Source organism: Sus scrofa, chromosome 7, assembly GCF_054392235.1.
Source record: "Sus scrofa isolate SSC_HxYL_T2T_F1_AM1 chromosome 7, Sscrofa_HxYL_maternal_Yorkshire_Landrace_v2.0, whole genome shotgun sequence".
Taxonomy (NCBI): Eukaryota; Metazoa; Chordata; class Mammalia; order Artiodactyla; family Suidae; genus Sus; species Sus scrofa.
In genome coordinates, this window is record NC_139389.1 from 14575666 (window position 1) to 14591112 (window position 15447).

General features: G+C 37.6%; 1 protein-coding gene across 9 annotated transcripts in view; it reads left to right on the forward strand.

Moving 5' to 3' along the window:
• The window catches only part of LOC110261733 (uncharacterized), a 1083992-nt gene that overhangs the window by 412895 nt on the left and 655650 nt on the right, over positions 1–15447 (forward strand). For 2 of the 9 annotated variants that reach the window (XM_084967486.1, XM_084967489.1), the window contains exons 6-8: positions 7808–7919; positions 8606–8697; positions 12561–12787. In XM_084967486.1, coding sequence (XP_084823612.1) covers positions 7808–7826 — 19 coding nt within the window. In that variant the 3' untranslated portion in view covers positions 7827–7919; positions 8606–8697; positions 12561–12787. The other 7 variants (XR_014809655.1, XR_014809658.1, XM_084967484.1 and 4 more) reach the window with 5 other exon arrangements.

Here is a 15447-nt window from a genome sequence, read left to right on the forward strand (position 1 = left end):
CACATTAGGACATTGGGGCGTTTCATTACACTGCATTTATATCAGAGAAAGGTTCAACATATGTTTTTAAAAGAGGATCATGGCAGGCTAACAAACCGACATTAGGAAATACCAAAATAAAATCAGATCACAAAGCAGCCCATGGCTTCAGAATTTGGAAATGTCTTCGTAGAAAGTGAAGTTAACCACAGAAAGGAGTATTGCTTTTGCTAGAGAGCAGCACTGCAGTTCACTGTTAACCTCTGACTTGTTGAGCTTCTTTTATTCTTTGAAGACGGAGATGCAATATATCTCTCTTTTCAACAAATACTAGAAATTCAGCAAATGTTTGTTTAATCACATGAACAAATTTGATTGTGAGATTCTTGGAAACAGGAAGTATGTCAATCTCTTTGATTTCCAGCACTGAGTGCAGAATAAATTTTATTATTTTTAAAAATTTATTTATTTTTGGCCACACCCTCGGCATGTGGAAGTTCCTGGGTCAGGGATCGAATCCACACCATAGCAGCGACCCAAGCCACTGCAGTGACAATGCTGAATTCTTAACCCACTGTGCCACAAGAAAGCTCCCAGAATAAATTTTATTAACTGTTTGAGAAAATACTTTGGATTGACTGAACCCAGTATTCTACTGGAGGCTTTTGGAGACTCTAATCTCCTTCCCTGGATTGATGTATTTGGGGGTGATTTTCCTTGGTATGCTTGGGGGGGCTGATACTTAAAAGTAGGTAGTTCCTACTGGATTCTCTGCCTTCACTCTCCACCCTTCTCAACCCTGTTCTCTGCAATGGAGGCTATTTCACATGAACTGCACAAAAAATTCCCATGCTCTTTGGTTTCTGGTTGGGTTCAGTCAATGCAGAGCCATAATGAGAGCCTGAAGGGAGGCGATTTAGGCTTGGATATTTTTCTCTCTCGCTTCCTCCCTGAGGAGACACTTCGCAGTTGTCTGTGTTCCTCAACCTAAGGTCTTAGGGTCTCGAGGTGGCCTTCTAATCATCAATTTCTCATTCTCTACCAATGACCCCTCACTTCATTGGGTCTGGGAATGAGAGTGGCTCTACTGTTATTTAGCAGGTTTTTGTGCTATTCCTTATAGTTTTCCTACATCCTGCCCACATATTTGTGAATAGTTCATCACGGTCTCTTCAGATTTCCCTAGTTTCAGTGTGCCAGCTGTCTCATCTTTGATTCAATGCCTAACAAATTAGTACCATGCTAAAACATAAGTGAAAAGTGTGAAGAGATGAAATCTTTGCCCTGAACTTGGCTCTGCTTTATTGCTCTCCGGAACAACCCTCTAACTTGATCTTCTGGCTCCTCTCATATTAACCCCATCTTTAACCTTTGCATCTTGGCTTACCAGGTTTTTTCTATTACCCCCAACTCCCAGGTCCAGCATAAAGTTATCTTCTTCACCTGAATTCAGTCACATTTGGAATGATTTCACCTCCCTTCTGTGTGTTCTTGGAGGACATTGCCAGGATTCCTCAGGCCTGCTTCCAGCCTCTGAAGATAGCTTTCTGACAAATTACAGCTGCAGTAAGAATGAACAACTCATATGTCCTTTATTTACAACAGGAAAATTGTTGCAAGTGGGCTCGCCCTCTTCCATTTAGGAGAAAACCATTCTCTCCTGTACTGCATCAGCTGAAACGTCAATCAGCTCCCTGCCACTCAGGGTTGGTGTCTTGACATACATATTTTACAAGGTTACCATCCCTTAGTCTAACAAAGCTGTAACTTTAACAGAATTCCTTAAGTTTGAGACCTCGGGGTATATAAAATTAAATGAGTTCTCTGATGTTATCAGTTCTATAAATCCAAGGTTTTGTTGTATTTACATAAATGAAGATTCATTAAATTTTATCCTCCTTGTGCTCTATCCCCCAAATGGTATTATAAATTTTCTTCTTCTGGAGTTCTTAATGATCCAAAATATACTTTTTAAGGAGATCTACTGACGGTATTCTGAAATATAGAAATGCTGCCCTAACTATAGTTTTTTTTCACAAAACGTATGGCTGCTGCTATTTGTAGATTTGTCTTGAAATCTGTGCATGTGAAATATTAAACAATAAGTGATAAGACATGGCAGATAAAAATACTTATTTCTCTCTGCCTGCATGTCAGGAGAGAGGACTTGCTTAGGAAATATTCATGAGAAAGTGAAAGACTTGGTGAAGCAGGGCTCAGATGCTCCTTAATGTCAAGTCAGAATCAATAATAGCATTAAGACTTTATCCTATGGGGATGGAGTATGAGAATTGGGCACTGTCCAGTATAGCTTTCAGAGGGGAATGAATGGGGGAGGGATTGATGAGGACTCATCAATAAAGCATATGAGTGAGTTTGAGTCCAGTCCCAGTAATTGCTAGACACCTGAGAATGGATCTCTGACAGATATCAAGATAGAGTTCTCACTGAAGAGTACATAAGTGTCATAATTGCCCTCTAAGAGCTTATCTAATTCAGAAAGTATCCTTTGGTTCATTGACTTGAGAGAAGTGTCCTCGCAAGAACAGGTTGAGTAAATTTCAGGGTTCCACTAAACTACCCCATCATCTGAAAGTCTCCAAGGCATTAAAAATGCCCCTAAAATGGCTTCCTGAAATTCATCATAGCTTGAAACTATTTTTACCTCAGAGGCTTCTGAGTATTATTTGGGGGAGGAAGGAAACACCTTCTTGATCTAAGAAAATGTATCAGAATAGGTGAGGAGTTGCTGCAAAGAATTCATAAGAAAAAGGATTGGTTTGTCGTGTCTCATCATGACAATCAGTTGGAGAATTGGAAAGTATGAGAGCCACAGGAACAGGTTGATAACAGTGTCGCTATTAGCATCTTGAATTAGGACCCAAGCATCCAGTTGACTTTGTAGTATATCCTTAATTAAAAGAAAGCAATAAGATACCGTCTTACTAGCAGCCATCTATAATTCTGAAAGACTCTCACCACTAAACCCCATAACTTCTCATCCCCATATTCCTAGGTCCCATTAGTCCTCCTCTATAAATCCCCTCCTGACAAGCCTTACCCACTGTACCCATTTCATAGACTCTGACACTTATTTTCCTCTCTTGTGTATTTAGATAACTTACAGTTAGATTAAAATCTCATGAAATGAGGGGCAGAATTTCTCAGCCTTCTTTAATTCTCTGACATTAGCTTTAATTCTGCTTTATAATAGTATGTTTTTAAAAAATACCCTAGAGGCAGACTGATAAAATAAGGCTTGATAAATACCCAGGTTGTTAGGCTGATCCTGACATTGCCATCATACTTAGGATAGACTCAGCTAGTGAAGTCAGGCCATTTTGGCTGTTAATGTGGCTTCATTTTCTTTTTGTCAATTGTTGATATTGTGTTAGGCATTTGACCTTAGAGAGACACTGGAAACATGCTGTACATGTATTTAGTTTTTCAGGTGTTCTGTAATCTATTATTTCACCTATGTATATATTGAATTATTGACCAAAGATGGGTGCTTTCCTAAGAGGGCCTCCTCTGTGAATGAGTGCTGAATGGATAAATGTAGGAAAGATTGAATGGATCATTGAATATATGACCTTGTATCCCTCAAACTTTTCTAATCTTTGGAACAGAGTCTTCTACACTGTAGCTGAGTTTCATGCCAGATTGTTATCTAGGACAGAGAATAAAAGTAATCATGTTAGGAGATCTAGCTTAACATCAGGCTAGTCTTTCTGCTGGTCATAATCTGAACTGGTAGCTCTGTTTTTCAGTTATTCCTCTCTCTGTGGTGAAGCCTCTATTCTGTTTTGTCCCCAACTGGATTTTCTATCTCTGAACTCAAGGATCCTCTTGACTGGACCTCTGGTTCTTGATGTTATGATTCCTAGTGTCATATTTTCCCAGTAAATAGGGTTAGGTTTAATCCTAAAGCCACTGAAAAAATTTGTATCTAATTGTGTTAATCTTCAGTTGAAGCCAACTGCTGTCTGGGTAAATTTCCAGCTTCTTAGCATCACATACACAAGTGCCCATGATCCAGCTGATGCCAATTTGTCTCCTTCTTTTCTTGATGCTTCTCCCAGCAGAGGCTCCATTACTTCTAGAATGCCACATGTTCCTTCACCTTTGGTTCCTCCTTAGTTTTCTCTTTCCTATTCCCTTGGTTAACTTTTACTCTTTAGATTTCAGCTTAGATGTTACTTCCTCTGCTAAACTCTCTGATATATTCCCAAGGTACCACACTCTTGCCTTATCAAACATAAGATCACACTGGATCTGAATATCTTATTCTATTTCTATATTCCCATTAGATGCTAGGTTTCATGACAGCTAAGACCACAACAGTCTTCTGCACCACTTCATCCCCAATGGCCAATATCCTTTTATTTAATTTATTTTATTTGTATTTTTTAAATTTTTTTGTCTTTTTTATGGCTGCACGTAAGGCAAGTTTCCAGGCTAAGGGTTGAATTGGAGCTGCAACTGCTGGCCTATGCCACAGCCACAGCAACATGGGATCCTTAACTCACCGAGTGAGGCCAAGGATCAAACCCACATCCTCATGGATCCTAGTCAGGTTCGTTGCTGCTGAGCCATGATGGGAACTCCTAAATATCCTTTTAAATGAGAATGAATATATGAAAGAACAGATGGATATCAATATCTCCAACTTAGATCTCTGATTATATCTTTGATTCCTGAGACAATATAGACTCCAGCTGTGATCAAAAAGAGGAAATATATCTGGTTTTCTTTGTAGACTTTTGTCTCTCTCATGCACACACATGCACATGCACACACACAAATTAGAGACTGAGAAATGGATAGGAGTGGGTGTCAAGACCTCAAGAAAAGGCTTACCTTAATTAATGGAACGTATATTTTCTATAAATGTTCTTAGTAAAATGAATTGTTACTAAGCTAAACTAGATAAAGCTACTTAAGATCAAGGGTCATTTGACAGATCCATATAATGTGTTGATTCCCACCTAAGCTCAAGTGTCATCTTATTTGCTTGTTTTCTCAATGTGTGAAAAGCACTTGGAAAATTCATAGCTTTTCAAATGACAAAGAATCCCCTAGTTTGGGAAGATTTTCAGATCCATAAATTACAGAGCCCTGATTCTTTAATGAAACAAAAATCTATTTTCTTTGACTTGCAAATTTGGAACTTTGCAAAATGGATTTTCATAAAGGGATTATTCATGCCTTAGAAAGCTTGTCGAATGAGTTGACAGAGATGGTAGTGTTGAAGATAAAGTAGACATGAGGACCAAGCAGGTTCCCACGAGCCTCTGGGTCTTCTGAAACCACTGCAGAAAGCAGAAGCTTAGATGAACCAAACCAATAATTCTTCCAGTTTTTATTTGGCTCTGGAACATATAGTTTTTGAAAACAGTCTGTTGTGATATCTTAAGTATTCACAATGTGTCAAGGCCTTGCATTTGTGGAAAGGGGAGTGGGTTCTACAATGAAAGAGAACCATTTCAGAAGACTGCCCTGTAAACAATGCAAAGTCACTATTGTTGGCAAGAAGCAGCAAGAGTCTGAAACAGATGCTGCTCTGCATATGGCTGCCTTCTCAGCTTTCAAGAAAACAGGTTACTGAAACCCACCTACCTGTCCTTCATCATCTGGTGTGTACAGTACACATAAGCTGTTGAGAGGAAAACAGAATATCCTGAAGCAGAAATAAATTGACGCTTTGTTCTTTGGGATGTTATATAACTTTCACTTCCAGGATGATAGAAACATCATGTTCCCCAAACACTTCTCACTTTGAAATATGTACCCCGCTAAGCTGAGGCCCTTGGGGCTCTGGGTTTCCTTTTTGACTTGTCATTCTGTTTCATCATTATGTAAAGTGCTAATTTAGGAGCTTGGGCCTCTGAAACATGGGGGTAAAGGTAGCTGTTGAAGTCATCAATTGGGTTGAAAGCTATTTCCCTTTCCCTCCTCCACCTTGGCTCTGAACTAAACTCCTAGGGTTAAAAGAGGGAGTTGTCCCCATCAAGGACCATGACTCTGGGACCCCTTTTCTTTGTCAGTTGACATCTTTCCCTACTCTGCTCACTCTGTACATTTTTCCTCCTGAAAGTAATTCAGGTCCAAAAAATGTGAAGGAAATTCATGATTGCACCTGTATACAATTGAGGTTACTTAAACATAGAATTTTTGTATTAACCAACACTACTAGTTTGGGTTTAAAGTATTAAATTTGTTCTTTCTATTTTCAGTTCTTTTAATCTTTAGACCCTTTTCTTAAATTCCAATTCCTGCAGGGAAAGGTCAAGTCAGTTTAATGTATGTTCTCTCTCAACTACTTTTAATCCCATTTTAGTTTCTGGAGGAATACAATGATGTCCTATTTAGGTACCACAAAATTTGGACCTTCTCCAGACAAACCTCACTTCTGATATCAGTTGCAAATTCAGGAATAATTGAGATCGCATGCAGCTTCAATAATCTGCTAGAAGGATTCACAGGGCTCACTTAGGACTGTGTTTTATTACAGCAGAAGGATTCAGATTATAATCAGCCAAAGGAAAAGGGGCACAGGACAGGGCCTGGGGAAAGTTGCAAGCAAGGAGCTTTCAGTTACTTTCTCTTAGTGAAGTTGTATGGACTGTGTTTACTTATCTCAGTAACGATGTGTGATGATACACAGTATTGTAAACCAGGTGAGTTCACTCCAGCCTCAGCGTCCAAAGTGTTGCTGGGGCCCAGTCATGTAGACATGCTTGACCACCAGAGTGTCTGACCTTAGATTCCAGCCCCTTCAAAGGTTGAACTGATACTGTAAACCACATTTTTAGCACAGATTATCTGGCATGTCCCAAGTGTGTAAACAGACCCTCTTATCAGGCAGGACATTCAAGAGGCCTAGAGATTACCTCATCAACGCAAAAGCCAAACCTGTCTTTGGCCAAGATTAATCCTTTGCTGCGTAGGTACCTTATGCCTCCAGTTAAAAATGTTTTTGGTCTTTTCCAACTGTTAGAATTGTTGTTGTTGTTGTTTTTATTTATTTTTTAGCCAGTAGAAGCTTTTTTAGTTTGAGATAAATGAGGGGTTTGGGTCTCCTTCATGACAACCTTGCCACAGGCAGTATGTTTCAGAAGACAAATCTCAGGCTGAATTGTGTCATACGTGCAAACACTTAGCAGGAAGGCAAGAAATAAATTTTAAAAAGATCACAAATGTATTTTTAAATTTAGTAAAATCTTTGCTCTCTGTCTTTTTAAAAAGGCTCATTTGAGGCAGATATGAAAGTGTTCTTAGCTTCATGATTCAGCTAAGTAGTTAGGTGACAGAATCATTTTAAGTCTGAAAACAGAACCTGTCCTAGGCTCAGGGTACCTTTTCTGAAGGTTGTAGGTTGCTATTAACTTCAGATTCTTATACTCTGTCCAGCAAATGCAAAAGATATATGATACATGTATGTATGATATATGATATTCTTCCAATCTGCAACTCATTTTACTAGTGTAAAATCATGCCTTATGCTAATTATAAAACCCTTCCCAATGGTAAAACCTTCATGAGAGTTGAAACTGGTAAATCCCTGGAGTGTCGATTCTTGATTATTCATTCAGATGCTAACTAAACACTGCATAGTATGTATGCTAATTAGAATACATCAAATGTTAACTAATTGCCCCTAGGATATATACAAATGGTAACCTGTGACTATAACACATTATCTATGCCAAAATATTTTAAAGTACACGAGACAATATAAAAGGCCCTTCTAGAAAATGCTGTTCCTTTAGCTGCTCTGACTTCAAAGGCTCACCTAAATCCTTTAACTTTCTTTCTTTTTTTTCAGTCTGCCAATTTTGTCATAAGACCCCTTGGCTTCTCACATCTCCTTTCTCTCATTATCTCTGCGCTGGCCCAATTTGAGTTTCTCCTGCACAGGTCCTAGGACATATTCGAAGGTAAGAAAGTATCATTCATTCTGGTAAATTCTATGGGTCGTTCTCAAAACTTTACTTAAAGCATCCCACATTTATAGCTTCTCTAGTCATTGAGCAGTTTTCTTTTTTTTTTGTAAATAAAATCCTACTTTTTGTCAACAAACTTTTTTCTCTTTCTTCTTTCTTTTTCTTTCTCTTTCTCTCCTCCCTCCCTTTCCTTCCTTCCTTCCATCTTTCTTTCAAGGAGAGTGGTTCTGAAAGAGCAGTCCATAGAATCCTGGTGGTCCCCAGGACATATTCAGAGGGTCTACATGAGCAAAACCATCTTCATAATAACTAGGATGTTATTTGCCTTTTATATGGTTTTGGCATTGCAATGATGGTACAAAAGCAGTGGTAGGTAAAACTTCTAGCATCTTAATAAGGCAATGGCACCAAACTGAAGAGTGGTCACTCTAGTATTTCTAGTTTAAAAAAAAAAAAGCCAGATTCACTTCAAAAATTGTCTTTAATTAAGCAATGCAATTTATTAATTTTATTAAACCTTGGCTCTTGAGTAAACATCTTTTTAGTATCTCATGTGACAAAATGGGAGATATAAATATGAAGGCTGTTATGAGGTTGAGTTGTGAGCTGGCTTACTGGCTTTTTCATAGAATACCATTTTTCCTTAAAAGGCTACTGATGCACAAACTGTGATTGTTCAGACTTGTGTATTTGACAGACATTTCCTTTAAGATGTCAATTCAAGAAGACAAACTACCGTGTTTGTTGCCAAGGATAAAACTGGAAAGTTCAGGTAAAAATTTATATTTTTGAAAACTTTACCCTGAGTTTGAACACTTCTTGTTTCTTAACGATTTTTCTGATGAGCTCACTGGTGATACAAAGGCAACTTTTTGATGCTGTGTGGACGTTTGGAAGATCAGTATAACTCAGTAAACCAATATTTTCTTAAAAAGTATCAATATATAATATCACAGAATTACACGTGGTAAGAGAATCATTCGGTGTGCAAGACAGACCAATTGGTTTTAATGTAATAGAGTAAAAATATTTACTTAGACAATTTAAGTTTCCAAATTATAACTAAACTTTAAAACCTTCTACTTATTGAGTCTTGGTTTAGTTTCAAAAAAAAAAATTCACAAACTGAAAAGAGCTATAAAAATACTTCTCCTTTTTTCAAGTACATATCTATATGAAGTCAGATATTTTTCATATACTTCAGCAAGAGTAACATTTCAACGTATTGAATACAGACACTTACATGAAAATTCAGCTGCTTTGCTTAAGCCAAACATTAAAAATACTTGTGAAAATGCAAAACATTGCCATTCTTTTCACAATTCTTTTCCTTGGGAAATGTGATTATTTTTTATAAAAAGGTATCATTTTCTTTGAAAAGTAATGGATTTATCATCACTCATTTTAAAATAAATAAGTATTTTTGAATTTTAAAAAAATGTCTAATATATGAAAAAGTGACAAAGACAACTCCTATAAGTAAAAGTCTTTGGGGCCTAGATAAGATTTAGGCATGTAAGGGTATTCTGAAACCAAAATTTTAACAACACAGTTTTGGGGAAAGGAAAGTGTTAGTGGCACTTTGTCACACAACCCTTAAGAGTAGAGAGTGGTCAGATTTCTTACAAGTTGACTATGATTTTATGGATTGAGCCTCAATATACTCTGAAGAGAAATAGCAGAGAAGAATGATTGAACAGCATAGAGATCTTGAAGATTTTAAAAAATGTATTGTTTTTAGTCTTACATATTGCAATTTTGGAAGGAAAGAATCTAGTGTTACTGATAAAAAGATTTCTTCCAAAGTGTATACAAATTTGAATCCCATTTACAGTCTACTAACTCCCATTTAGAGTTAACTAGTATGGGTGTTACAGTATTTTTTCCTACTCCTGAACATAGGACCCAGCATCCAGTACCTCTCTGTTGAGTATTTATGACAGTGTGTTTGTTTTACCTTGACTTTTGTTTTACTTTTTAATGCAGAATATTAGTTACTTTATAATTAAGCATTAATTAAAGTAACTGGTACGTTTGATAAATGTCTGTGCTCATCACCTTCACTGTCACTTAGGGTTCAAATTTCTTCTTTTTTATTGAAGTGTAATTGACATATAGCACTATACTAGTTTCAGGTGTACAACATAGTGATTCAATATTTGTGTATATTACAAAACGATAACCAAAATAAGCCTAGTTAACATCCGTCATATATAGTTACAGTTTTTTTCCATGGGGTGAGAACTGTTAAAATATACTCTCTTAGCCATTTTCAAATGTGTGATACACTATTATTAACTGCATTACACCCCCGTGACTGATGTATTTTATAACGAGAAGTTTGTACTTTTTGATCTTCTTCCTTCATTAGATTTCTTCTTGATGGGGTATATCATTTAATAATTCTTTCGGACAGATTTAATTGTGGATGATAAATTCTCTACATCTTTGTGTGCTTCACCAGTGAGTGATAATTTAGTATATATTTTGTTTTCACAGTTTCGCTTCTTGTGTTACCACCTATCTCTGTTTTTGCTGATGAGAGATCTATTTCCTTGTAGGCAATCTATTTTCTCTTGGATCTAAATGTAGGCAAACTAAGCACGGTAGCAGAACTTTTAAAAAGATTGACTTGGGGTGGATAATACTTCCACATCCTATTGTGCAGACAAATTTCAGTTTTGCTTCTGAATTAGTGTTACATCCCTGGCCTATCACTGTTCCCAACCCATAAGAGATACTGTTTGTTGGTTTTTGTTGTATTTTTTAGTAAAGAATGAATGGATGAATGAGTGAAACTTGCCAACTGCGTGGACAACTGTTATAAAATTCAAACTTCTTGAGTGGAGATGTTTCTGAAGAATGTTAATTTGAGAGTCTAGACTAAAGCTTTGTTGATCACAGAGACAAACTCAGAGTCAGTTTGGTGGTTAGGATTGGTAGAAATCATGTCCCATTCTATTTTGCAAGGGCTCAGCCATCCTTGCTAAATTTTGCTTGAAGTGAGCTTCTGACCTACAGGGGTCAGAAGTGGTGTGATGATAGAGGCCACTATACACTGTGCCTAGGAGTGAAGTATTCAGGAGTATTTCAGGACTTCAAGTCAAGGCTTGAGTGAAAAGCAAGAAGTGCGGAACAGAAGAAAGATCAGAACTCTTCAGTCAATGAAACACAAATTGATGTGAGAGAAAAGATCTTAACCAAAACAAAAGTGCATGATGTGCAGACAGGTCACCTGGTTCACCTGCAATGTCAGCTCAGATACTGTGGTAAACTTAACTGTGATACCCTGATGATCTGCAAACTGTGTTTACATTTGGAAAAAAAATATTCCTAATGTCATTTCCCTAAAAATCTATTTGTGTGTAGGTAGTCAAAACTGGATGCTAGTGAAATCCTATTATATGATTCTGCTTGTTGGTCTCACACCTTCATTCTGGTAACCTGCTCTGGGTACTTTGTGGGGAAGAGTGTTTGTATTAACAACTATTTTTAAAATAAGTTTTTATTTTTTGGTTATGCCCATGGCATATGGAAGTTCCTGGGCCAAGGGATTGAACCTGCACCATAGCAACAACTGGAGCTGCTGCAGTGACAGCATTGGATCTTAACCCACTGAGCCATAAGAGAACTCCTAAATTATCTTTTAGCCACTGGAGATGTATAGGCTATTATATCTACTGCTTAAATCTCACACTCACACACCCCTAAGCAGACATCCCCACAAACATTTATACACAATCATATAGTCACCTAAGTTGTTAAGGAAAAGTCTAGGGATTTTTATTGTCACACTTGGAAACCTAAAGCAAAATCTTTGAGGTCAATGAATTGAAAGTTTGTCTATCCCCTCTCCCCAAATGGTTAATCAAGTTGAGAGACATGTAGAAGAATACCCTTCCTCCCTTTCCTCTCAATCCAGGTTAAGTGCTGTGCTGTCACCTTCTTGGCTTCTATGTGTGACTAAATCCTACTACACTCCTTGCCCGTTTTGTTTATCTCCGCTTTTCCCTGTTGTCAAGCTCCTTTTCTTCACGCCATTGTTGCCGACGGGTGTCATTCCTTTATAGTGTTTAAGTCTATAATGTCTTTGACCCTACTCTCTTTCTCTCAGTACTAGGGTCGAAATTTTGTTCTGGTCTGGAGGTAGTAATGTACATTTGCCTTTAAATCCCTGTGGGAAAACCCTGGTTTCTCTTGGAAGCTGGCTGACCCAGCTCCCAGCTCATACTTGCTCCCAGCTGCCACATATCATGAGCCTGCTGTGCTAAAACACATTACAGTGGCAGACACTGACAGTTTTACATAATCCAAAAAGCCAGGAAAGCTGGGTCAAGGGAAAAGTTTACCCTGTGAAAATCAAGCTAAAGAAAAGGTAAGAAGAATTCAGTTCTTTATTAGCATCTTTGTGTTCTCCATCTTTAGCTAAGCAAGCAGCCTTTGTGAGGTCTGAGCCAGAGTACTAGATGCTGTGCTCTCAGTTGTTGGCAGTAGGATTGAAATTTATAGGTAGTATTTAAACATTCAGAATAATAGTTGTATTTCTCCGAAACTGGACTCTGATTGCTAAGTTAGTTTAAAATCCCAATAAGGGCATTTTTCTCTCTCAAATATTCTGTCCTTTTCTTCTTCTAGGACAGTGAATGAACAGGGAGTGAGAAGTTCCAAGGCAACAAGGAGGAAATATATGCTTTGTAGCTTTCCCTGCTCCTTAAGTCCTTATTGGCCTCTGCTGAGATACCTTCTCTCTCAGTGGCTGTGGTTATCAGCTGTCTCCAATGCATCTCAGTTGATGGAGCAAGTTGTTACTCCTGCCCAGTCCACCACCACTGCTGCTGGCTGCTGGACCACCCGCTAACCAGGTAGGTGTCCTGTCTCAGTTTTCACGTACTCTTTGAAACTTAATGATGTTATCTGCCTTGGTCCTGGATTTAAATGAGCATCCTGCATCCTTTGTGGTAAGAGCCTCCTGTCCTTTGCTATGGCAAATGACTGGCAGGAAATTATAACTCCGTAGACCAACACCTTAATTTTAAGAACTCTAAGTTCCTGATAGCCTTGTTGGTTCAGTGTAAGTTTAAATATTTAGTTTTCCATTGAAATGTGTTTTAGTTGCTTATGATTTGGTAATTTACTTATTTTTAAATAATGGAAATAATATTCAGGGTCCTGACATATGGCTAGAAGAAAAATTAATTTCTGATAAACTTGGTCCTTGCAATAAGTCAGTTCTCACATAACCAGTCGTATAAAATGATTTATCTCGGTGCCGATGAAACAAAAAAGGAGATGTGGTTCAAGTAAGTAGAGCAGATATCGGTGAAGAGAATTAGAATTTTTAGAAGTTAAACATCTGTGTGATGTCCTCAAAACCTGCAAAGTATAGGGTTTCATAACATCTCCTTTTTTCAGATACCCCAGTAAACTGCAGAAACAGCCATCTCTTTTGATTTGATAAGGTTGGTCTTTGATCTTAACAGTATTTTGGAAGGATGTAAGGTGAATTGGGGAGAAATTAAAGCATATACTGAGAGAACTATCTTCAATAATCATAAACTACTCTAAATGTATGCATATGCATATGTTAGCTTTTCTTGGAAATGAAGTACTGTTGTTTCTTTCCTTGGTGGAGGACAGATAAATAGGAAATGTACTTGAAGTCATGGAAGTTTACACTTGTGGATCTAGGGATAAATTTCTATTTCTGAGTAGGAACATTTCATTACGATCAGAAAATTATAAAGCGAGAGCCAATGCAGAACTAGACTTGTGACTGTAAGTAGCATTTATGCCACAACATATAGTTTATAAAACTACTTCATTTCATCCTCAAAATATTTGGGGGAAGAGTTATGCTCTTCCTAATTTACTAGTGAAATCAGGTATTAAATTACTTTCAACAGGTAAATCAACTATGAACTAAACTGGGATTTGCTTTTTCTTCTTTCTTTCTTTTCTTTTTTTTTTTTTTTTTTTTTTTTTTTGGCTTTTTAGGGCCACTCCTAAGGCGTATGGAGGTTTCCAGACTAGGTGTCCAATCAGAGCTACAGCTGCCAGCCTATGCCACAGCCACAGCAACTCGGGATCCGAGCCGCTTCTGCCACCTACGCCATAGCTCACAGCAATGCCAGATCCTTAATGCGCTGAGCAAGGCCAGAGATTGAACCCAAAACCTCATGGTTGCTAGTCAGATTCCTTTCTGCTGTGTCATGATGGGAACTCCTGGATTTGCATTTTATAATAATTATTTGGCAAATCAATTCCCTAATAAAATATCTTCAGGTGCATTTGTGTACATTCTTTTATCCAGAATTTTAAGAACACTGAAATAATGTCATCTCTGTAATAGTTTAGTTATTAACTCAGATTCATTTGCTTTAACTTTTTATCAGGAAACTTTTAAATCTTTAGGAAAGTAAAGAGAATAGTATAATGAACACCCATGCATGCATTAGGTAAATTTAATAGTGTAACTTCAACCATATTTGCTTTAAATTTTTTTTTGCTGAAATATTTGAAATAAATTATAGGCTATGATTTTTCATCCCTAAATACTGTAGAAGGTTTTTCTCCTCAAATAAAGACATTTTCCTATTTAACCACTTACTTAACCATTGTATTATTACTCCTAAGCCCTTAATATTAACTAATATCCCATCCATATTCAAATTTCCCCCATTAGACTTTAGGTGCATTTTAATATTAGTGTGTTCAAAGTGGGATCCAGTTAAGATCCACACACTATCTTTGGTTGGTGTCTCTTAATAGCTTTTCATTGGGAACTGAATGTCCCCACCTCGTCCAGGTACACCTTGTGCCTTATACCTGTCGAGTAAACCCAGATGGTTATCCTAGAGAAAGTTCTCCCATCTAGATTTCTCAAACTGCTTCCTTGTTTAACTTGGTCCTCTCATAGCTGCTGTTTCTGTTAATTGGAAATTAGATCTACAAGTTATATGAGATCTACAATTCCTACAGTTAGAAAGCCTCTTTCAGGGGTGAGGCACAGACAACCTGAGTCTGGTTGACTCACCGCTGGTAACTCTCATATTGATTACTGGGTGAAGGTGAACTTGATTTACTTCTAAAGTATTCTTTTTTTTTTTTTTTTTTTTTTTGCAGTATTTTTCACACTTTATAATCTCAATTCTGGATGCTTTTTTTTTTTTTTTTTTTTTTTGTCTTTTTGTCTTTTTCCAGGGCTGCACCTGCAGCATATGGAGGTTCCCAGGCTAGGGGTCCAATCTGAGCTGTAGCCACCAGCCTACGCCAGAGCCACAGCAACACCAGATCCAAGCTGCGTCTGCAACCTTCACCACAGCTCATGGCAATGCCGGATCCTTAACCCACTGATCGAGGCCGTGTATCGAACCGGCAACCTCATGGTTCCTATTTGGCTTCGTTAACCACTGAGCCATGACGGGAACTCCTCAATTCTGGATTCTAACTTGGACATGTATACTGATGGAGTTTTAGAAGTCAGCTTTTACTTTAGGATATTGTTCAGGTTCTGTAGAGTATG